This window comes from Alternaria hordeiaustralica (assembly GCF_023758085.1).
Source record: "Alternaria hordeiaustralica strain BMP 2776 chromosome Unknown scaffold_10, whole genome shotgun sequence".
Taxonomy (NCBI): Eukaryota; Fungi; Ascomycota; class Dothideomycetes; order Pleosporales; family Pleosporaceae; genus Alternaria; species Alternaria hordeiaustralica.
Genome location: NW_026056782.1, coordinates 143,542 through 165,867, shown reverse-complemented (window position 1 = coordinate 165,867; position 22,326 = coordinate 143,542). Strand labels below are relative to the sequence as shown.

General features: G+C 52.7%; 7 protein-coding genes and 1 non-coding gene across 8 annotated transcripts; 6 read left to right on the top strand and 2 right to left on the bottom strand.

Annotated features, from left to right (window-relative positions):
* Window positions 1-3,394: 3,394 nt before the first annotated feature.
* J4E84_005686 (uncharacterized protein) lies at window positions 3,395-8,421 on the top strand (the record flags this gene model as incomplete). Its single annotated transcript, XM_049388280.1, has 5 exons — window positions 3,395-3,529; window positions 3,595-3,727; window positions 3,780-3,969; window positions 4,029-8,158; window positions 8,219-8,421. 5 exons carry the CDS (start codon window positions 3,395-3,397, stop codon window positions 8,419-8,421), a joined length of 4,791 nt encoding a protein of 1,596 aa, XP_049243825.1.
* Window positions 8,422-9,917: 1,496 nt separating this feature from the next.
* Window positions 9,918-11,495, top strand: J4E84_005685 (uncharacterized protein; the record flags this gene model as incomplete). The annotated part of the gene is made up of 2 exons (XM_049388279.1): window positions 9,918-10,127; window positions 10,200-11,495. The coding sequence occupies 2 exons, from the start codon at window positions 9,918-9,920 to the stop codon at window positions 11,493-11,495; spliced, it is 1,506 nt and encodes a 501-aa protein (XP_049243824.1).
* A 500-nt stretch (window positions 11,496-11,995) lies between these two features.
* Window positions 11,996-12,919, top strand: J4E84_005684 (uncharacterized protein; the record flags this gene model as incomplete). The annotated part of the gene is made up of 1 exon (XM_049388278.1): window positions 11,996-12,919. The coding sequence occupies one exon, from the start codon at window positions 11,996-11,998 to the stop codon at window positions 12,917-12,919; it is 924 nt and encodes a 307-aa protein (XP_049243823.1).
* A 187-nt stretch (window positions 12,920-13,106) lies between these two features.
* Window positions 13,107-15,483, bottom strand: J4E84_005683 (uncharacterized protein; the record flags this gene model as incomplete). The annotated part of the gene is made up of 5 exons (XM_049388277.1): window positions 13,107-13,645; window positions 13,701-14,066; window positions 14,372-14,419; window positions 14,860-14,966; window positions 15,065-15,483. The coding sequence occupies 5 exons, from the start codon at window positions 15,481-15,483 to the stop codon at window positions 13,107-13,109; spliced, it is 1,479 nt and encodes a 492-aa protein (XP_049243822.1).
* A 1,648-nt stretch (window positions 15,484-17,131) lies between these two features.
* Window positions 17,132-18,198, top strand: J4E84_005682 (uncharacterized protein; the record flags this gene model as incomplete). The annotated part of the gene is made up of 2 exons (XM_049388276.1): window positions 17,132-17,157; window positions 17,217-18,198. The coding sequence occupies 2 exons, from the start codon at window positions 17,132-17,134 to the stop codon at window positions 18,196-18,198; spliced, it is 1,008 nt and encodes a 335-aa protein (XP_049243821.1).
* Window positions 18,199-18,694: 496 nt separating this feature from the next.
* On the bottom strand, window positions 18,695-19,114 carry J4E84_005681 (uncharacterized protein; the record flags this gene model as incomplete). Its single annotated transcript, XM_049388275.1, has 2 exons — window positions 18,695-19,014; window positions 19,063-19,114. 2 exons carry the CDS (start codon window positions 19,112-19,114, stop codon window positions 18,695-18,697), a joined length of 372 nt encoding a protein of 123 aa, XP_049243820.1.
* A 441-nt stretch (window positions 19,115-19,555) lies between these two features.
* Window positions 19,556-20,274, top strand: J4E84_005680 (uncharacterized protein; the record flags this gene model as incomplete). The annotated part of the gene is made up of 5 exons (XM_049388274.1): window positions 19,556-19,598; window positions 19,654-19,742; window positions 19,792-19,815; window positions 19,896-20,020; window positions 20,103-20,274. The coding sequence occupies 5 exons, from the start codon at window positions 19,556-19,558 to the stop codon at window positions 20,272-20,274; spliced, it is 453 nt and encodes a 150-aa protein (XP_049243819.1).
* Window positions 20,275-21,196: 922 nt separating this feature from the next.
* Window positions 21,197-21,283, top strand: J4E84_005679. Its single transcript has one exon. It is a non-coding gene; the product is annotated as a tRNA-Asp (tRNA).
* The last annotated feature ends 1,043 nt before the right edge of the window (window positions 21,284-22,326 follow it).

Below are 22,326 nucleotides of genomic sequence, written 5' to 3'. Positions count from 1 at the left end.
CCATTATCGATAGGTATCTGAGATTCTGGTCGTGAGTGACCGCACATGTTATCTGACTGCTGTCGTAGTTTTCGCCGAGGTCGACGTCCCAGTGTATGTGCATGTAAAGCTTGACGTCACCGCCATTCCCCAAAGCGGTGCCGATAGCAAGTACCAGGAATGATCTTTCCCGCTCGGAAGAACCCCAATCCCACGTCTGGATGAGTCTTGAACGCGTTATGTTGGCCACCGGAAATCGGTGGACTTTGACCGTGATTGATAAGTATTGGCGGCTGCTTATGTGATGCGGAACCTCAAATCCAGGTTGAAACGGATCGCGTAGGTTAACAGCATCCTTCATCGACACATCACACTGGTGGAGAACATCTGCGAACTTGACACTACCGGCCCAGCCAAGTGGTGTCCAGCTGGGAATGTGCGGTCGTCTCATGGCGGGCCTGTAGTGCTTCCAGTTTATACAGATGTTACCTTGCCTGATTAGCGGTGGTTGGTATGGTATCCCCCAAAAAGTCCAAATAAGACAATCATTCTTGGCATGGTAGGCCAGAACGCCCAGAACGGCGTTCATGGCATCACTGTCGTGACTGAGTCCGCGAGCTGAATATTGCTGAAGTAATTGCATGATCTCGCCGGGCCCATTCCAAGCGTCGATGCTGCCTCCTAATGCGTGTGGATTCAGTGTACCCTCCAGTAGATAGACTTCGGATTCGGATGCGCAACGCTGAAAGCCTTCATATTCCTGTAGATGATTGCATATGAACAGAACTGCACTCTCCGTGAAATATAGTCGCCTGCGCGGAAGGTAGCCTTCCTGAAATGTCCATCCTCGTGTGAACCAGCGAGATCTGGCGATGGTCCTGTGGACGGTGGGCGGGACATAAGACACGCGTATTTCACCAACAGTAGCGTCTCGATATCTCACTCTTCGTGAGCTTCCTACGCCCGGTAGACCCGATGAGGGATCATGGCCGGCTGCAGCGATTAAAGTAAGCTCTGCTGCGGTGTATATCGAATCCATCTGTCGAATCTGAAAAAGCTTGTCCACTGCGTCATCCTGTTGTATGCACTGGTCTCTCAGTTAGCACTGTTCAGCTATGATTTGTGTACTTACAAAGGCGCTGTACGTACAATAACACGTTAGCCCAATTGCCGTCCAAAACTATTGCGAAAGAACTCACTCAACCCAGAGATACCGATATCCGAGAAGCAATGTAGCTTTCATGCTGTCCTCAATAGTACGAGGGAGCTCGGAAGGCAGAACTCTGGACTTCATGTCTGTCTTGAAGATGAATCCACCCCACACGTACGACAACGCCACGTAGCGGCATCCTGCTCGCGCAGCAATGATAGTCCTCTCCATGCAATCAATGACTTTCAGACCCCAGGGTGCCCCTTGTATGCTGAATTTGCAACGATTATGAGACTTGTCACACTCCTCGAGCCAGCCCCTGATTGCATCGAAGTCAACGCGTCGATCCTTCGTTTCCGCGCGCTTCCAATCATCAGCAATGGATGGATCAGGATACCATATCTTGACCACTCCGGCTTGGCCATGTTTCCTCTCTCTGGTGCCTTCAGAGTCATAGAAGGCGGCCACGCCTGAGTAGCCTAACCAACGTTCCCACCGCAACAATGGTCTCTTCAGACTGGGATCCTCCTCTTGATGTGCACTCAGCGCCATACCGAGTACTTGGCATACCTCACAAGCCGAGGTCAATAGCTCTTCCGCGTTTTCTTCGATTCTAAAGATATCTGTACCATCTTCTTGATAAGGTACCTTTGGCCACACAAGTAAGCATCGATCGCACGTATGGCTTGCTTCCGGGTAGGATTGCTTCCGCTCATCGACCGTTTTGTCCATGCTGCTCGTAGTAGTTAGGATAAACAATCACGCACTTTCCAAGTGTTGACTGAGCCGACTTTTTTGATTCTGGTACCACCTCTTCGGTAGCGACTCAACCTGAGGTCGATGTCATGTGCTAGGCGGTAGTGCTGTAGAGCCAAGTAGGTGCGGAGGAAAGAGAAAGACAGTGTAGGAAGAATGACATCAGGGTAGTACCAATCGATAGTCCTGGTAGGTGGTACCTTCCCGGGAAGATGCTGATCCAATGAACAGTCAGGTGACAAAAAAGGTTGCTGTTCCTGGGTTGCAATTGTGCCTAACAGGCAAAACGTACCCTAAAGAAACACAACAACTCCCATGTTGGCAAACCCATCGTAGATCTACGGTGCATGCGTCTAGGATGCTTTGTCGTGCCGGTACGATCGTGAGAAAGATTGTTTGGTTTGTAGGCAGCCGCGACTGCCAGTCCAGATGGCGCGGGCGATAAGCGCTATCGCACGTGATCGTTCATGTGACGTGTTGGTCTCGGTATACAATGTGTTATTTCGGGTCAAGCACGGTATGAACACTTCAAGCGCGTGTAGGCCGTGATTAGTGGGATATAATTTAATATGTTCGGCAACGTTCATCCAGTCGCTTGACTAGATTCTACCAGCCTGATGATTACACAAGGACACTTTGACTGGTAGCGAGTCGCGAGCTCGTGGAGAACGACGACAGCCAGGTGTGGAGATATCCAAGGAGTCACTCACGCTATGGTGGGTATGACCGAGCCATGGCCATGCAGCCCCTTTACAGTTAGTCGATTCGATGATTACTGAAGCCCCGAATTCCTGGTCTTTGAAGTACAATGAAGTCGTGACGCCCACGTATCATGCTGAGGCGGCATGTTTCAGTTGGCCGGGTTCAGCAAGGTCGGATGCGCGAAGAAAGAGATCCGAGAGGCGAAACATCCAGGGAGTTTACCTGCATAAACTCTGGGGAAGGACTGTCGCTTTAGATGACAGGTGGGGAATGTGACAGTGCGAGTAAGAATGCTGGCCTGCATGTGGGTGTGGTACGCAGCACGTTGGAAGGCCGGACAGCGTCACAGGCTGCTCCAGGTACGCCAAGTGAGGCTGCAGATCGGATGCAAGCTGGTGAGGCTACTTGGGATGCAGAAGTGAGGAGGTGCATATGGTGAGACGCCTGTCTGCGCGGTTCCAGGTGGCAGAGCGGTGGTGGTTGGCTCGGCCCCCTGGAGGTGGTCTGTGCGGGTTGGCGGGATGTTGGCGGTGAGAGGCGATTAGCGTGACCAGAGAAAGTCGACAACACGGCGGGCAGCAGTTCGCATAACTTCGCCCACACGATTGCCCTTCTCTCCTCCAGGGATGCATCGAGCCCTGTGACTGCAGCGACATCCCACGCTGACGACGTCCACGACCGCACCCACGCAGCCAGCGACCGCACCGACTTAGCGAGCTGAGCATATCCCACCACCAGGGAGCCGCCTCTGGACCCTGAACCCGCACCGCCATTTGGAGGGGGACAACCCATACACAACCACCCACCATGGCTCACATCTACGACCTCGGCACCCGGGCATGGCAGCCCGATACCACCGAGGGCTGGGTCGCCTCCGAGGTGACGGACAAGCAGATCGCGGGAGACAAGGTGAAGCTGGTGTTCACGCTGGAGAATGGCGAGGTACGCACACCCACGGGCATGATATTGATGCAGGACACGGCAGCTGACGATGCTTCACTGCGCAGACCAAATCCGTCGAGACGACGATACTGGCCATCCAGACCGGCAATGACCCCAATCTCCCCCCGCTGATGAACCCGGCCATGCTCGAGGCCAGCGATGACCTTACGAACCTGTCACATCTGAACGAGCCGGCTGGTACAGTCGACCGACCCCACACAGAAGACATGGCATACTGACGGTCGTGCAGTGCTCCAGGCCATCAAGCTGCGCTACCTGCAGAAGGAGATCTACACATACTCGGGTATCGTCCTGATCGCGACAAATCCCTTTGCGCGAGTCGACTCCCTATACGTACCCGGCATGGTACAGGTCTACGCTGGCAAGCAGAGATCCTATGGCGCTCCGCATTTGTTTGCCATTGCTGAAGAAGCCTTTGCGTGAGTTCCCCGCGCCCATCTCCCAACCACCCGTCATGGCAGTGACTAATCTTCTCCAGCGACATGTTGCGAGACCAGAAGAACCAGACCATTGTCGTCTCTGGAGAGTCCGGAGCCGGAAAGACGGTCAGCGCCAAATACATCATGCGATACTTTGCCACACGAGAGTCCCCGGATAACCCAGGCAAGCGGAGAGGCAAGTCCGACTCGATGAGCGAGACCGAAGAGCAGATTCTGGCTACCAACCCCATCATGGAAGCCTTCGGTAACGCCAAAACCACCCGTAACGACAACTCCTCGCGTTTCGGTAAATACATCGAGATCATGTTCAACAAGCAGACGGATATTATTGGTGCGAAGATCAGGACATATCTGCTGGAACGGTCGAGACTGGTATTTCAGCCGCTTAAGGAGCGGAATTACCACGTCTTCTACCAGCTGGTAGCCGGTGCGTCGGATGAGGAGCGCGAAGAGCTCTCCCTGAAGTCGGTCGAGGAGTTCAGCTACCTCAACCAGGGCAGTGCGCCTGTGATTGAGGGTATGGACGACGTGGCTGAGTTCAAGGCCACAAGACAATCCTTGACCAAAATCGGTGTGCCGCCAGAAACCCAAGCTGGCATCTGGCGCCTGCTCGCGGCGCTGTTGCACATGGGTGACATCAAGATCACAGCAACTCGGACAGACTCAAATCTTGACCCAGCTGAACCTTCTCTCGTCAAGGCTTGTTCGCTGCTAGGAATTGACGCCAACACTTTCGCCAAGTGGATCGTAAAGAAGCAGCTCATTACCAGAGGAGAGAAGATTGTCTCCAACTTGACGCAGCAGCAGGCTATCGTGGTCCGAGACTCCGTTGCCAAGTTTATCTATTCGAGCTTGTTCGACTGGCTGGTCGAGCGCACAAACGAGAGTCTGGCCACCGAAGAGGTTATTGCGCAAGCCCACACCTTCATTGGTGTCCTCGATATCTACGGTTTCGAGCACTTCGCAAAGAACTCTTTCGAGCAGTTCTGTATCAACTACGCTAATGAAAAATTGCAACAAGAGTTTAACGCACACGTCTTCAAGCTGGAGCAGGAGGAGTACATGCGCGAACAGATCGACTGGACTTTCATCGACTTCGCCGACAACCAGCCTTGTATCGATCTTATTGAAGGCAAGCTAGGTATCTTGTCTCTACTAGACGAAGAGTCGCGTTTGCCCATGGGTTCGGATGAGCAATTCGTTACTAAGCTACACCACAACTACTCCGGAGACAAGCACAAATTCTACAAGAAGCCCCGGTTCGGCAAGTCGTCTTTCACCGTCTGCCATTACGCCATCGATGTCACGTACGAATCTGATGGCTTCATCGAGAAGAACAGAGATACTGTGCCCGACGAACACATGGAGGTCCTCAAGGCTGCAAGCAATAAGTTCTTGACCCAAGTCTTGGACGTTGCTGCGTCGATCCGAGAGAAGGAGAATGCTACTAGCGCTTCGTCCAAGCCGGGTACTGCCATGTCGGCTGGCCGAAGGATGGCGACCAACCGCAAGCCAACACTCGGTGGTATCTTCAAATCGTCTCTCATCGAACTCATGCAGACCATCAACTCAACCGACGTCCACTATATCCGATGTATCAAGCCCAACGAGGCCAAGGCTGCTTGGCAATTCGATGGACCCATGGTTCTCAGCCAATTGCGCGCTTGTGGTGTTCTCGAAACTGTCAGGATCAGTTGCGCCGGTTACCCCACACGATGGACTTATGAGGAATTCGCCCTGCGTTACTACATGTTGGTCAGATCCGCTGACTGGACGCCCGAAATCCGAAACATGGCCACGGCAATCTTGAAGAAGGCGCTAGGTGCCGGCAAGAACGATGGCACCGACAAGTACCAGATGGGTTTGACAAAGATCTTCTTCCGCGCTGGTATGCTTGCGTTCCTCGAGAACTTGCGTACAGCCAGACTCAACGACGCCGCCGTCATGATTCAGAAGAACCTCCGAGCCAAATACTACCGCCGTATCTACCTCGAGATGCGCGAGGCTGTCATCCACGTGCAATCATTGGCTAGGGGCTACATGACCAGGGAACGAGCCGAGGAGGCTAGGCAGGTCAAGGCTGCAACCACCATCCAGAGAGTCTGGCGTGGTAGCAAGGACCGCAAGCGCTTCCTTGTTGTCCGAAACTCGCTTATCAAGTTTGAGGCAGCCGCAAAGGGATTCTTGCTCCGTAAGAACATCCTGGACAAGAGGCTTGGAGATGCTGCTCGCATGATCCAACGCAACTGGCGCAAACAAAGATACATCCGCGCCTACAAGAAGGAGATCAACGACATCATCACTGTCCAGAAGCTCTGGAGGGGAAGGAAGGCCCGCAGGGAATACAAGGTCCTCCGCGCCGAATCTCGCGATCTCAAGAACATCTCTTACAAGCTCGAAAACAAGGTTGTCGAGCTTACCCAGAACTTGGGTACGATGAGGGAGCAGAACAAGTCGCTCAAGTCTCAAGTGGAGAACTACGAGAGCCAGATCAAATCGTACAAGGAGCGCAGCCGTACACTCGAGAACCGCCAGAAGGAGCTACAAGCCGAAGCCAACCAAGCTGGTATCACCGCTGCCAAGCTCAGCCAGATGGAAGACGAGTACAAGAAGCTGCAGACAAGCTACGAAGAGAGCACCGCAAAGATGCGCCATCTTCAAGAAGAGGAGAAGGAACTCCGTGCGTCGCTTAAGAGGACCACAGACGACCTGGAGCAATCCAAGAGGAGGAGCAATGTCACCGAGACCGAAAAAATGTCCCTCCGCCAGCAACTCGCCGAGCTGCAAGAGCAGGTTGAACTGATGAAGCGATCCGGCCCAATGCCTGGTGAGCTGACAAACGGTCACTCCACGGCCATAGCCCCCAGCAGCTTGATCAAGCTTGTCTCGTCGAAGAAGCCAAAGAGGCGCAGTGCTGGACCAGACACTCGCGACATCAACCGATTCAGCGAACAATACAACCCGCGACCTGTCTCCATGGCTCCTGGTTCCACCATTCACAGGCAAAACCTCTCCGGCTCAACGTTTGCTCAGCTCGATAACGTCGAGCTTGAGCTTGAGAACATCCTTGCTGAGGAGGACATGCTGAACGATGAGGTCACTCTTGGCCTGATCAAGAACCTGAAGATCCCATCGCCCACCACAACACCCCCACCTACCGATAAGGAGGTTCTCTTCCCAGCTTACCTCATCAACCTTGTCACCTCCGAGATGTGGAACAACGGTTTCGTCAAGGAATCAGAGCGCTTCCTCGCAAACGTTATGCAGTCGATCCAACAAGAGGTCATGCAGCACGATGCCGAAGACGCGATCAACCCAGGTGCCTTCTGGTTGTCGAACGTCCACGAGATGCTCTCGTTCGTCTTCCTGGCTGAAGACTGGTACGAGCAACAGAAGACCGACAACTACGAGTACGACAGACTGCTGGAGATTGTCAAGCACGATCTTGAGAGTCTCGAGTTCAACATCTACCACACCTGGATGAAGGTGCTCAAGAAGAAGCTGCACAAGATGATCATCCCTGCTATCATCGAGTCGCAATCACTGCCCGGCTTCGTTACCAACGAGAGCAACCGTTTCCTTGGAAAGCTCCTCCAGGGCAGCAACACCCCTGCCTACAGCATGGACAACCTACTCACCCTACTCAACAGCGTCTACAAGGCCATGAAGGCTTACTACTTGGAAGACTCCATCATCACACAGTGTGTTACCGAGTTGCTGAGGTTAGTGGGTGTCACTGCCTTCAACGACTTGCTCATGCGCCGCAACTTCCTTTCATGGAAGCGAGGTCTGCAGATCAACTACAACATCACCCGTATCGAAGAGTGGTGCAAGTCGCATGACATGCCAGAGGGCACACTGCAACTCGAGCATCTGATGCAAGCAACCAAGTTGCTCCAGCTGAAGAAGGCTACTTTGAACGACATTGAGATTATTCAGGACATCTGCTGGATGCTGAGTCCGAACCAGATCCAAAAGCTGCTGAACCAGTACCTGGTAGCCGACTACGAGCAGCCCATCAACGGCGAGATCATGAAGGCCGTCGCGTCGCGTGTGACGGAGAAGAGCGACGTTCTTCTCCTCACCGCAGTCGACATGGAGGACAGTGGCCCGTACGAAATCGCGGAGCCAAGAGTGATAACAGCACTCGAGACATACACGCCTTCCTGTAAGTATTTTCTTTCAACCATCTACCGCACCATCGGAACACGTCTAATACGATCGACAGGGCTGCAAACCCCCCGCCTCAAGCGCCTCGCCGAGATCGTCTCTCAACAAGCCATTGCGCAGCAAGAGAAGCTCGAGTTCGACGACGACATGCCCAACGGCCAGAGCAACGGCGACGCCATGCAGGCTCTCACCGGCGGCATGGGCATGAACGGCAACGGAATGAACGGCCACGGTACGATTGAAGAGGGAATTGAAGCATGAACTTTAGCATCTTTTGTCAGCACAGCGAGCGAAAATTTGGTATTAGACACATGAAACGACACGCGCGCGCACGAGAAAGACGACAACGCGAGGGAAGTAAGCGCCGCAGATGATGATGATGATGATGGGGTACTCCCGATGTTTGTAAAGTTGTTAGGAAGCAAAGCTGTGTCTTCTTCTTCTTTCTGTCTTCTGGTCTAGTTGCTGGAACTTCTGGGAGGGATGGAAAGCGGGGGGGTGTTGCTTCGGAATTACTACTTACTTACTTTTCGTGGGGAGGATTCAGTGGGCGCGTATGACGCATGATGATGTTGGGTATTTAATGCTGGGGTTCTTTTGCGCGAATGATATATCTTTTTTAACTCTATTTGATGCGTGTGTTATGTGTGGCTTTGTGTGTGCGGTGTTGATGAGCTGAGGTGATTGAGAGGACCGACTTCAATACTTTCAGGCACACAGTGATTGAGCTGCTGACGGATTTGCTTTGGTGAACGTGCTGGTGCTGGAATGCAAGCACAACGCGGTTGAGTGACACAGTACATGATTGCAATGCCAGGTGTTATTTCCTAAACACCCTTGTTTCACAGTATGCAGCAGTAGAGCTGCTGAGGGATCCTTTGTTGAACGTGCTGGTGCCGAAATGCAGGGCACAACGCAGTTGAGTAACACAGTATATGATTGTAATGCAGGTGTTATTTCCTAAACACCCTTGTTTCACGGTATGCAGCAGTAGGAGCTGCTGGACGGTTACTTCTACAATTCGCTGCCAAAACCTCCGTATGACAATGTCCTTCGTGTAGCCTACTTCGATGCGGGAAATCATGCAAGATACGGAGGAACGTGGGTACGTTTGGGGGATACGTAGACAGATTCGGAGACGGCTTGATAGGCAGGATCTTGGTGAAGACCTCCGCGCTGTTGTCTTGCGGCTTTGCGGGAAGGTAAGGGGTATTCGAGAATCATCGAGCAGTGCAGCGTTCGTTCAAACCTCCGCACTGTTGTCTTGCATCTTTTCTGGAACATATGGGGTATCCGAGAATCATCGAGCAGTGCAACGTTTGTTCAAACCTACTCCTCTTCTTCGTTACCGAATGATCCTTATGGCTTATTGACGTGCTGATCACGCACACTGGAGGCGGAGAACCCAAGCTAAAGGTCCTCCGAGTCGCGTTTGCACCTACGTACGTCACCCCGGCGTGCTCTCGCTAGAGCCAATCAGGACTATTTACTCAACGCACGCGTAAACAGTGAATTTGAGCAAACACCTGAAAATTTTCGCACCGACCAATCTTCCTCAGCTTCAACACCATTCTCGTACATCTGTCGGTGCTTGAACTTCCAAGATGTCTTCAGCTAAGCCATGGACACCTGACCGGCTAAAGAAGAATCTACCTCGCGCATCGCCATACCCAGAACCAAGAGCATACGCCGAAAAGAACTGGCCGAACTTTGAAATAGATATCAATTCTTCAAAGGAAACAACGATCGTCCGCCACATGAAGACCATCCGAGCGATCGCTGCCATAGCCGATCAGATTCGGTGGACCGCATCACAGATGAAGCCACAATTCTGGCCGAAGAAGCAGACTCCGGCTGCGCTACAGTTCTTGGAGTCGAACCTCCTGCAGTTGGAAATGATTTGTCACGAGCCACTGATGGCGATCCGTGAGAATATCCAAGAGAAATGGTCTGAGGTTCTTGAAGAGGTATGTTGCCAATAAGTTCTGAATCGCTATTATGTAGCACCTGAGCGCAGTCAAAAGCTAATTTCGGTACAGGAGTTCCAAGATGAGAACTGGATGCTGCCTCGAAAGGTCAGAGGAGTCGAATCCCCCATCGCATCCCCCACCGCACCCCACTCTCGCGCGGATCCTTCACCGTCAGCCGAAGATAAAGAGCAGAAGAACAAGGATGCGGAAGAGTCGTTCTTCAAGAGCGAGGAGTACAGTCTAGATCGGCAAAAGGCCATCATGGAAAACCGGGGTGAGTATGTCGACTACTTCAAAGCCACTGGAGACGAACAAGCATTCACCTGGCGTGACGCAATCAGATCTACGCTTCGGATCTACGATGCCGCCTATATGGAGGTCAGCCGCCACCATCGATTCATCGAGAAGATCGAGAAGATCAAGAAGAGCGAGAAGAGCGAGGAGAGCGAGGAGAGCGCCCCTGCAGACTGGGCTTTAGATACTATGGAGGACATGAGACAGCAGAAAGCTATCCCGACGCGATCCAACCAGGAGCTGCTCATAGAGCTTGCCCTTCCAGTCATCTTCAGGAGCCCCCCAAATACACAGACCGAAAAGCGAATGGCAGCCTGGAAGTCAGAGGCGGACGTAAAGAAAGCTCTCGACATACACCTAGGCCGGTTTGGAGACACCCGTCTCTGGATCAACGATTTCTCTCAAAAGCTTGACGCTCCCAGCGCCGCTGAACCCGCCATGTTTTTCATATGCCAACACGCATACGCACCGAAGGCGGGACTGAAGCCGACCACAAAATGGATAGTCGGAGGCACCACGCCGCTAATCGGTTCCAACAAAACAATGAAGTGGCCCTGGGCACATGACGTGTACAAATCCATCAGGGAGCAAGGGCTCGGAAAAGATTGGGTTGCAAAAGTGAAAGCAGCCAACGACGCCCAATTTGACCGCGAGACAGAGCTGCTAAACGACCATCCTGGAGCAGAAATCGTATCTGTTCGAAAACAGGTCTTGGGTGAACTGACTAAAGATGACACCCACAAAGCTCACGTCGCTCAAGTCAGCTGCCGCGGCCTGGCAATCAGCAAGACGCTAGAACCGACTTTCTGCTGCTACCGTTGTCAGTGTAACTACCAGTACAGTGTACTGAGCGACCACATGAAAGCGAACGACAAAGCTGCCCTGGAACACCTGCGCGAATACAATTGGGGAAGGAGGTGTTCGTGGTACCACCAGTGCGCTGAGGGACTGACAGCAGTTCAATGCCGTCAGTTTGATCAGCAACAGATGGCCAGTTCCACTCAGCCCAAGGAAAAGTCACAAGGCTTACCGCATAAGCTTAAGAAGAAGAAGAGTACCATGGCATTCTAGTAGAAGATGCATCGGTAAAGGCGACACATGGTATACCTTTGGATGAACACAACCTTCGGGGTCACTTGGAGGTCTACTGTTGCATGTATGTTTCTTTTGGAGGTCGGGTGTTGGTATTGGTTCGAGGCTGGGATAGAGCGCTGAGGTGGTGTTGTTCTAGTCTCTTTTTGCGTGGGTTGTGTAGGTGTGGGTGGAGTGGGAGATAAAGTGAAGGTGAAGACAAAACCGCCAAGGCGCGGGCTCACGGAGCTGATCTGTGTTTTCCTAATGACTCTTCGTCATAGTCCTCTATCTACTGGCTACTACGTATAGCTGTGCGAGAACGACTTATGGCTTTTGCGCTTTGACCTTGCCTGAAATACTCCCTGTCATACCGCGCATCACTTTCCAATTCGTACTCTCGTCAACCCACCACAATCGCGGTCTAATAAAATTGCAGCGTATCTAACAAATCATTCCACATTCGTCAGGCGCTGGCAGTTATAGTCCTGACGAAAACAATGCTACGGCCATTCCGATTCCTCGACTTGCCTGTCGAATTACGACTCATGGTATACAGCCTCATGCCAAACCACACCATTCGTGTCCGATACGTCAACTTCAGCGAAGACAGAATGACCACGAACAGCTTCACTCTTATCACGTACACAGCGCCCACAGCCATCCTCGCTACATGCAAGACCATCAACAACGAAGCCACAGATATTATCCTCAAGACAACACAACAGCTTCTACCGGGCCAAAACGCCATGGAGATAGCTCCCTTTATCACTGGCGTCACACCGCGGATCGAAACCGACGCTTCAAGTCTGCGAATAATCGGAGACGAGAAAGGGCCTATCAGAGCGATGTTCGACTGGTTTTCCACCCTCCGGACAGAGGACTACGATGATTTCGACGCTTCTCTCCCGAGATACACATACGACGCATATGACTTCCTCACCAGTCACAGATACATAATGGAGGGAGGTACGCTGGGAGAATCAGTCCGTCACCTCGTCAACTTCATCTGCAAATCCGGACTCGTGTTTCGAACTCGCCGCCGAACGACCTTGGTGCTGGATAACAGGTCGCATGCGCTTCATGTTGCGTTGACTGCGGGTGGCGATACCGAGAGAGATAAGAGGCTTGCAGTAGAGGAATTCTATAAAATGATAGGGCCCCGGACATCCAAACAGACGGGGGGTAACTATGTCAGAATCTCCACACTCGCAAATGTACCAAGGGCACATTGGCAAGCTATCTGCCGGTATATCCTGGGTAGAGAGTGGGGGCGTCGTCGGGTTATTGACGCTCAGCGGTGGTCTGGAAAGAGGAAGAACGTTCCTGAGGAAGCAGCGCTTGTGTTTGGTTCCTCCAACCTGGACGAAGACTATGGAGAAGTCTACGACAAGTTTTGGAGGGAAGGAGAATGGGAACTTTGAAGGGATGTACAGATGACTAGGTGGGGAGGTGGTGTAGAAGAAGTCCGATGTCTATATAGGCTGTGCTCTGTCTAGGTGTTCGGGAATCGGATGAGCAAGCCCAAGGACACGGATTCGAAAGGGCGCACGCTTTAGCCATTCATTCAAGAACTTAGTACAGCGAGAAATTTCGACGCCACCCACCTCATCAATTAACCCCCAACAAATCCGGCAACTCAATCAACTCCCTCTGCATCTCGCTACACATCTCCAAAAACTCACTCTTCTCCATCTCCGTCGCAAACTCAATCTTCGCCCCGCTGATGACCTTCCCCTTGTCCACACTCTTCCCAACCCCCACTTTCTCTTTACCTTTTCCTGCAACAGAAGCAGTGGCAGCTTCCGCAAAACTATCCTTCCTCATCGCGCGATCGCCCCGATCAATCGGCACTCTCAGCCCTTTGATCTTGACCTCTCTGTCCCCGCCGTCTTTCACTTTGATGGGGTTGACGGAGGAGTTTAGGTAGAAGGCTAGGTAGCCGTTTCGGAAGTCGGCGGAGAAATGGATCAGAGCGATGATGGCGCTTGTGTCGTTGTCTTCCCAGACGCGGAGGTTTTCCAGGCCGCACATTTGCTCGGCGTAGGAGAAGGACTTGGAGAGGCCTTCGTGGATGCGCATTGTCTTTTCTGTGCGAAATGTCGCGAGCAGAGTGCGGCCCATTAGTTCGTTTTGGAAGAGTGCAGCCGCTGAGTATGCAGTCAGTCATCGTCTTCTTTCTTAGGTGCTATTCTAGTAGTCTACCTTGTGGTGAGTCGAAGACGTAGTTGACCCAGCTAGTCTTTTCTACACGCACTGGCCGATTGCCGTGCTTGACGTCGTGAAATATGAGCTCGCAGAGAACTGTGATGGAGGCTTTGGCTGGGTTGAAGTAGCTGGAGTACGGTATGTACATCTGGTCGTCTTCCATACGTAGCTCCACGCGGGTGGTGTTGTCGTCGCTAAACGCCCATACGGATGTCACGACGCGCACTGCCTTCGTCTCAGGGTCGGTTACGCGTTTCCGTACTACGGCAATTCTGCACTCTTCAGAAGCCTGGACCATTTCGACGTCTCTGGGGTCGTCCTGGTTTATCCGGTGCGAGTATTCGACGAGCGAACCGCGACTATCTGTGGTCAGCATTGCTAAACACGTAAACTGAGAAGAACGGACTAAGAGCAAAGTCGGCTTACACATCACATAGAATGGCGGAGTTGCGAAAGGCTTCTTTCTCGAAGGCGGCTTTTTGACTGGTAGTGGTTGAACTTCGGTGAAGTTTCGTAATCTCTGGTTGCAACGAAGGGTAAGGGCTTAACATGGCATGCGATGTCTGAGTAGGTGTTCTTTCGAGTTCATAGAGTGAGCCGAGCTTCATAGCCGGAGGTGGAAGTAGCGTGTGATGCCGATTGTCAGCCTTTCGGCCCGGCTTGCATACTTCCGGTGTCCTTGGTAGAGGTGATGTTTTCTTGGTCGATGTCAAAAACTGTCCGCTCAGTCCAGAGTCAGGTAGTAACGAAGATGGACTTTGCCAACCGACTGAGCTTGTACCAGCGTCAGACGATGCATAACTACTGCTGGAGTATCGCAGAGATGAGCCACCAAAGCTAAATTCCGACACACGTTTTTGAGCGGGTGATGATGTTCTTGAGGCGGATACGACATCCGCCGGAGATGTCGGAACAGGAGCATCGTCGTTGAATCTGACTACAGAGGACTGTTCGTGGGACTCTGGGCGCTGCGGGATCCGTGGTAGAGATATTTTGACATTTTGTGACCTGAGTGGAGATTCTGGGGGAGATAAAGCATGATACGTTTGGCTCAATGGGTCGGAGTTTTCGGTGGTCGGTGAACGCGCAGGGTTCTTTGCTGGTACGGGTGGCACATGTGAAGTTTGTGGTGTAATCATTAGGTCCTCTACCATACGATGTACTTCGTCAAGCTGCTGATCGATGCTTCCAGCCAAGTGGTTCATGTTATCGATTCGCTCTGCCATTGGTATGACGGTGCTGTCCATACGAGCCATAGACTTGCTGCACCATGGTCAGTAGATGTGTGACATGGATTTGACAGCACTAGCCTTTGCAATGCTTCCGTCAACTCATCGATAGAGTTCGTATGTGTCTGTAACATCTCTTTCAGATCTGCGAGGTTTCCACCATCGGGAGTCCAGATCATCGTCCTGTATGAGGCTAATACCAGATCGCTCCACGAGCGCTCGATTGCGAACCCTCCAACTGTGCGGTGCTTCTTGATGACTTGGTATTGGTCGATCAGCGAGTCAAGATCATCTACTGTCAGTTGACAAGACCTTAGGATGGTGCCAACGCCGTCTTTTATTTCCTGGTCAGCGTCCTGTAACAACTGCCGCACGGACTCCGCGTGCAGCGTCTCTGCCAACGATGTCAGTGATTTTGCGAGGCTGCCGATTTCCGTCTCAATATATTGAAGCTCCATTGGTGCATTCTTTTGACAAGCAGAAAAAGTGCGTCCGATCTTCCAAGCCTTCTGCGACAGCACCAAGATGTCCCCAATGTTGGGGACGGTCATGGTGGCGGACGATGACGGGTCATGCACAAAGTTGAGCAATCAGCCAGGTAGTAAGACAGCGCACGTATGGGGTTGTTGATAGCAATTCGAAGTGTCCATAAGGTCTAGAGAATAGGCAGAGAACATCCGGGGGAACTCTCGATATACTGTGGACACGGGAGGCGTGGGGGCTATGCGATGAGGATTCGCAGCACAAACTAGAGCAGGCCCAGCGCCGTGCGCCTGGGATATAAGACTCCATAACGACTGCCCGCGTGTACTGTGGGGACCGGTGGCCGGGTGTTCCAGTTCGCAGAGGTTGAGAATGGAGGAGCATGGGTCGCGATGCTCGACCGGGATACCACGTGGGTCAGGTAGCGTCTCGCCATTGGCGTCAACCGCACAACCGGCATTTGCCCCGCGTAGCTGTCAATACCTGCCAACCGGCGCTGGGCTCAATGAGGACCGACGCGCGCGCAAGCTTAGACTCCGCCAGTTCCAGCAATTGTGACACGCATGCGCAAGACGAATGTGTTTGGTGCAAAAAGCGGGCTACCACTCGGACCGGGCAGCCATGGCACCGGCCGTCCTGCAGGGTACCGTCAATTCGTATTAAGACTTTGGTATACATGTACAAATCCCGCCTCCTGTGGGATACGTTTTGCCGACTTCCGTGCGACCTGATAGAGTAGAGGAATTTTCGAACCCATGGTACTTATATAGCCCATCTTCCCGACCGTCACGGTCCAAATCATACCCGAGAATCCATGCGCCTAGAGTGTGTAGTATTGTACAATGAATCGCAAATCGTTGTTGTCATATCGTCGTCTGGTGCTTATGCGAGGGGAGAGAAAAGACTAGAGGGGTCAGCGAAGTTCCCAAATGTACATCAGCCACGATGAAGCGGTATTTTAAGGAGGAGGTTCACGACAGAAGCAAGCGACTGGAAGAGCAGAAAGACCATAATTCCCATAGGTGCCTTGGTCTTCCACTGACACTGCTAGGCTGGCCCGTTATGGCTTTGGTGTAATCTTGTAGGAACAAGATCACAGTCTCTTTCTCATAGTCTGCTTCCAGACTTCAGAAGTCGCCAGGCTAAATTCCACAGCCGGCGAAGTTCTTCCCCATTGTGAAGAGCGACCTCGTGCTGGTATAGGAGCGGCGGGAATAGGCGGTGTACTCACCGGATGAGAGAAGGCTTAGGCTCGCTTCGGGAGTATCCGAGGTATAGGATCAAAGGCAGGTAGCCGTAGTGAATAGCGACGCGGGAGACATCGATGATGCGCGCGATGCGCTCCTGTATGGTGTCAACGGAAGCCCGATGCATATGTACTTGGAGTATTGACGTACCTTGGACTCTTCTGACAACTGGTACATATTGGGTATGTAGTCGGCCTGGGGTTGAGGTGGTCGAGTTGTATGCGGTAATGGGTGAAGGCGGGCCCAGCGAACGAAGTTGCGATGATGCGTAAAGCTCAAAGTTTTGGGATTAGCCGCATGCGTGTTAGCGCAAGCTCGGATTGGAGCTCCAATATCTTCGAGATGCCTTCACTTCGTTCCTGAACACCAATTCCCATTCACGACGCCTCACGACCCCAACTAAACCGTCCGGATTTCTATTGCGACCCAGGATCCAGAGTTCCGAAACTATAGACACCGGTCTTTCAACATGTCGGCCCCGAGTGCGCGTCACTGGTAAGTTGCAGCATTCCGAGTAGCGGACAAGTAGCGAACATGAACTCACAAATGCGCAGGGAACAGAACAAAGAAGCCACAGTCTACGTCGGAAACCTCCATGAGCGCATCACGCCCCGCATCCTTCACGAGCTGATGCTCAACGCCGGCCGAGTACGAAATGTCAACATGCCCGTCGATCGTGTCAACGGCCAACATCAAGGGTTCGGTTTCGTAGAGTTCCACACAGAAGCAGAAGCAGATTACGCGCCCAAGATCATGAACAACGTCGCGCTATACGGAAGCCGGATACGTGTTAACAAGGCGTCCGCAGATAAGCAGAAGAATGTTGAGATTGGCGCAGAACTGTTCATTGGTAACCTTGATCCTGGAGTGGACGAAAAGACACTGTACGACACATTTGGCCGCTTCGGACCGTTGGTGAATGCGCCAAAGGTCGCGCGCGACGATATTACGCAAGCATCCAAGGGATACGGTTTCATCTCCTACGGCGACTTCGAATCCTCAGATGCGGCTATCGCGAGCATGCACAACCAGTACATCATGAGCAAGCAGATCACGGTTCAATACGCATACAAGAAAGACGGAAAGGGTGAGCGGCACGGAGACGAAGCGGAGCGTATGCTCGCGAAACAGGCCAAGGCCCACGGAGTTGCGCCTGCTGTGCAACCTCTGCCCGCACATCTTTTCCAACTTCCACCAGGTGCTGCACCGAGTGGACCAGCCATGGGCATGGATGGACGTGGCATGCCCGGCGCACCAAGCGGACCTGGAGCAGGATATGGACCCCCTGGCGGACCTCCCGGCGGACCTCCTGGTTACGCTCCCAACGGCCCTGGAGGCTATGGCCGACCTCCTTCCGCAGCTCCGGTTGGCCATCCAGGTCTTCCACCACCCCCATCTGGCTTGCCTGCTCGCCCACCAAGCGGCGCTCCGACGAACTTCTTCCCTCCTCCGCCCGGCTTCAACGGCCCACCGCCAGCCTTCGGCGGTCCCCCAGGTTTCGGAGGGCCTCCCGGCTACGCTCAGGCACCTAGGTAGAGAGAAGAGACGCGGAAGGATCAATCACAATCACGTTGAATATGGGCGTTGTAACTTGAGCAGTCTCCAAGATGCTAGAACCGGTACTTCTGACTCAGGGGACCAGGCCCGTCGGTATAATGGCCGTCCGCCGAAATTGCGGAAGTCATGGCCTTTGATCGACATGAAGCAGCATGAGACGATAGGGTCACGATTGGGAGGCATGATGTTCACCAGGCTTCGAGTTGAATAAGGGACAACATCAAAAGTGTATTCGAAAAGGCACTGAAAGGTCAGCGAGAGAAAGACGCAGAACTCGGAAGAACAGAAGACGCAGGATATCTGGCGTCCAGATCCGTACTCGCAGAAAGATACCCGCCAAGAGCATGTCAGACAGAGATAGGCCACTGAAGGCAACAAAGGAAATGTAGTAATGTGTCCAAACCCCATACAAAAGAAAGAATTACGCAAGAGCCGCCCTGTGAATAAAATCCGCCATTGAACCCAGTCGTTGCGATTATGAGAAGCTGACAAACTTGGGGTCGCGGGGTATCCCATCTGCTCCAATGTTGTTCTTCTTGAATCTCTCCTGCATGTATATTCTGCGTGCCTCGTCGAAGTCGCAGCCGCGTCTCTTCATAATGCGCATAACCTCCTTCTTCCCCGCGTCGTCCAAGCCTTGGCGCGAGTCGCCGGCTTCCACGTTCCCACTCAGGTCAAACGCTGAGGACGAAAGGCCGGCTTCGATGTCGTCGCGGAACGAGGATGGGAGGCGCGTGTAGATGGGTCCGGGGATAGGCAGAAGGTGTATCCAGCGGTGCCGGGTGAAATAGGCAGCTGCGCAGTGTTAGTGTGGCGCAGGAGGTGTTCACTAAGGCAACATACCTGTCGCAATCACCAGAACGAAGAGCGAGACGGAGTAGAGGATGTAGGCCATGATGAGGGTTGCTTCCGAGGCTGCACGAGAGGTCTAAAGCGTATGCGACAGAGCGGAGGTCTTCGGGAGTGCGGGAGGGAGCTGCTAGGCGCGACAAAGGAGTTGGTGAAGAATACAAAAGAAACGGATGTGAAGTAAATTCAGCGGTAGTGTGTAGATGAGCGCCTCTGAAGCCAAGGCATTAGGGGAGGTTGATGCAAGACAACGATGGTTTGTAACCACGGAGTCGCGGACAAGAACGCTCGGCTGCACCGCCTCACGTCGCGTTCATGCATCGTCACTTCCGCTCCGCTCTTGGCGTCGGCACGCACGTTGATCCATCCCCGAAACACGCACTAAGCGCATGCGGTAATGCAGACGAGGGCCCTCGATTCAATATTGGCGAACTTTCCCAACGTCAAGCAATCGACATCGTCCGTATCCACATTCCATACAGACACAATGGCCACCACTATCTCGCACGATCTTGCCTGGGAGGTTACCAGTGAGTGAAAGACTGGGACGCGCATTGGGGAGGGACTGGGGTTGACATATGGCAGAGGGACGCAGCTCCACGCTCGTCAAGAGGGCGAACGGTATCCAGTTCTCGCGCGATCCTCTTAACCTGAGGAACGTGTACAGCCGCAAGGTATGTGTGGATGTTGTATTCTTGGGGACAGTTGACTAATTCTGCTCAGAACGAGGGCTCCATTGCCAACAAGGTACGACTACCACGAACCACGAATGCGCCGCGCGCACGTGCGAACCAACACAGGATACGGTATTGACAACGTTGGAATAGGCTATCGGTGTTATCCCCGGCCCCGAGGGTGGTGTCACTCTTCTCATCAAGAAGGCCGACAAGCACCACCAGCCCGCATCTGCCATCCAGACCACCACCTTCGGCCCCAGCAGGTCCACCCGCAAGTACGTCTTCTCCAAGCCACGGCTTTTCTCGCTCGACTGCGCCGATACCGCATATCAAAGGGCTGCTCGCTGACCAACGTAGGACATACTCCGCCATCGTCAACTCCACCACCAAGCGCAACTACCGCCCCGACCTCCGCCAGGACGCCGTCGCTAAGGCCTCCGCCATCCGCAAGAGCCAGAAGCCCGTCAAGGAGTCCAAGCCCACCAAGGCCAGGGGTGCCAAGGCCCAGGCCGCTGCCACCGAGGCATAGATCATGAAATACTGAAGAGCGTGGTGCATGTGAATTGGTTCGGAGTTTTACTTCATTCGGTTCATCATCTTCTGTGGGATTCGGAGCTCATGAAAGAAAATGAGCATGGGTTGCATGAACGAATAAAGCTAGAGTCTTCACGACGAATCGACTCGGCGAGAAATGAATATGCTTCGAAAACCAAATCCAGGTGCCGTGTCAATGCCGGTGTGCACGTTGTCCCAGTGATGGGTGTGGTTTTATGGGTGTTTCCCTGGTCTCATCCACATGTTGCATGTTCGTGACGGCAGATCGCTTACATGCACAAAGCCTTCTGGGTGTACTTTCAACACAACAAACAGTCGCAGTTCCATGCCTGTGGAGACTAACTGTGACTTACTGTATAGATACGTAAACATGACATATCTTCAGTGAGGCAGTATATCTGGGTATGCAACGTGAGCTATGCGTACATGGCCTTTTTAGGATGAGCTCGGGCGGAAGGTCTCAATCAAAAAGGAGAGTGACAGCAGGGCGCGGCAGAACACAACTCACTTGGTCCGTACACATAATACAGCCAAGTTTGATTCTAGCGGGGCTTTGCATCTGAGCATAGTGCCAACTAGTGCGTACCATGGTCTTGGGCCAAGCTTTTGTATTCAAGTATACCAATTCGAAAAGAGTATGAATGGGTCCTAGATAATTGCAGCGGCTTATGTAAGCTGCATTGGTCTATTCGCATGCCATGTGCCGTAGCTAAAATAGCCCCTCCAGAGCTGGCTAGCCGCCCACACCTGGGCATGCAGCACGCAGAACTTTTGCCTATTGACGTAGCAAGTCGGCGCCGCAGCGCTCGCTACGCTGTGCATGCAATATGGTCTATAATATTTGCAGCCCGCACGCTTCCCATCGAATCACCTACTCAACCATCTCGGTTGCTCAATCTTCAGTAGTATAGTGGTCAGTATTTCCGCTTGTCATCTTCACAGACAACTCGCGGGAGACCGGGGTTCAATTCCCCGCTGGAGAGCATCTCATGCATTCTTTTTTTGTTTTTGCTTCGGGTGGGCCTTTGCAAGTTGGCCATAAAGGTCACTTCGGGGGGAAACTCGTGACGATGTTTTTTGCCCCTAGTAATGCACAATACCAAACTTCATAAGCCTGCAATGGTGCCAGTAACTTCGCATGTGAATAACAATTCATAAGGAGGAACGTGAAGATTTTCACAATATGTACAAAAGTCTACTCTATCTTGACAGAAATCTACTCCATCGCTGCCGTGGGCCGTCGTCGCTTTCTGCTCCTCTGTGTGGGTGATGACGGATTAGCAACGACCGATTTGTCGAGCGCTTCTTGAATCTTCCTTGCAGACCACCCGTCATCGGTTGGCGTCCAGCTCCTCAGAAAGGAGGCTGAACCAGCATGCCAGATAAGCTGTTTCACGGTGCCTGGCGGTGCGACTAGTAAGATTTGGCATCTTCCCTTTGACACCATGCGAATGCGCGTAGCTACACGCTTTACGAACGTACTCATGCACGGAAGTGCATAACCCGGTCCGCCATGGTATGTGGGACTGGAATTGCAGTCCATGACTATTGTTGTGAGATGTGTAATGGGATATTGAAGCAGCGCTTCCCGCCAACCATCAAGTTCTCTTGCAAGTTTCGGCTCCTCCTCTGTATACTCCAGCCAATTGCTCTCGGTACATTTGAACAGTTTCTGGTTCTCGGAGAACAGTTTCAACCTGATCTTCTTCGGCAATCTAGCTGGACTCTGTGGGGCTATCGCATCCTTGACCGTGTCTGGTGTTTGCTGGCTCTTGTGATTCGTGAGCAAGCCCGATAGTGCAGCATGCGTCTGGAACGTGACGCTTCGCTCTCGGAGTATTGTGGATATGGCTTCCTCACGAATCGCTTTGGAACAGCCGAGTAGTGGGATTGGCACCGTTTCGGTAATTGCATGGTACACGATCGTGGTGTCGGTGAGTGCATATGACCAGATGGCCTCGCGCAGTTCCACTGCTAGAATCGAAAGTGTTCCGAGTGGATTCTGTCCTGACTCCATGTCTATTCT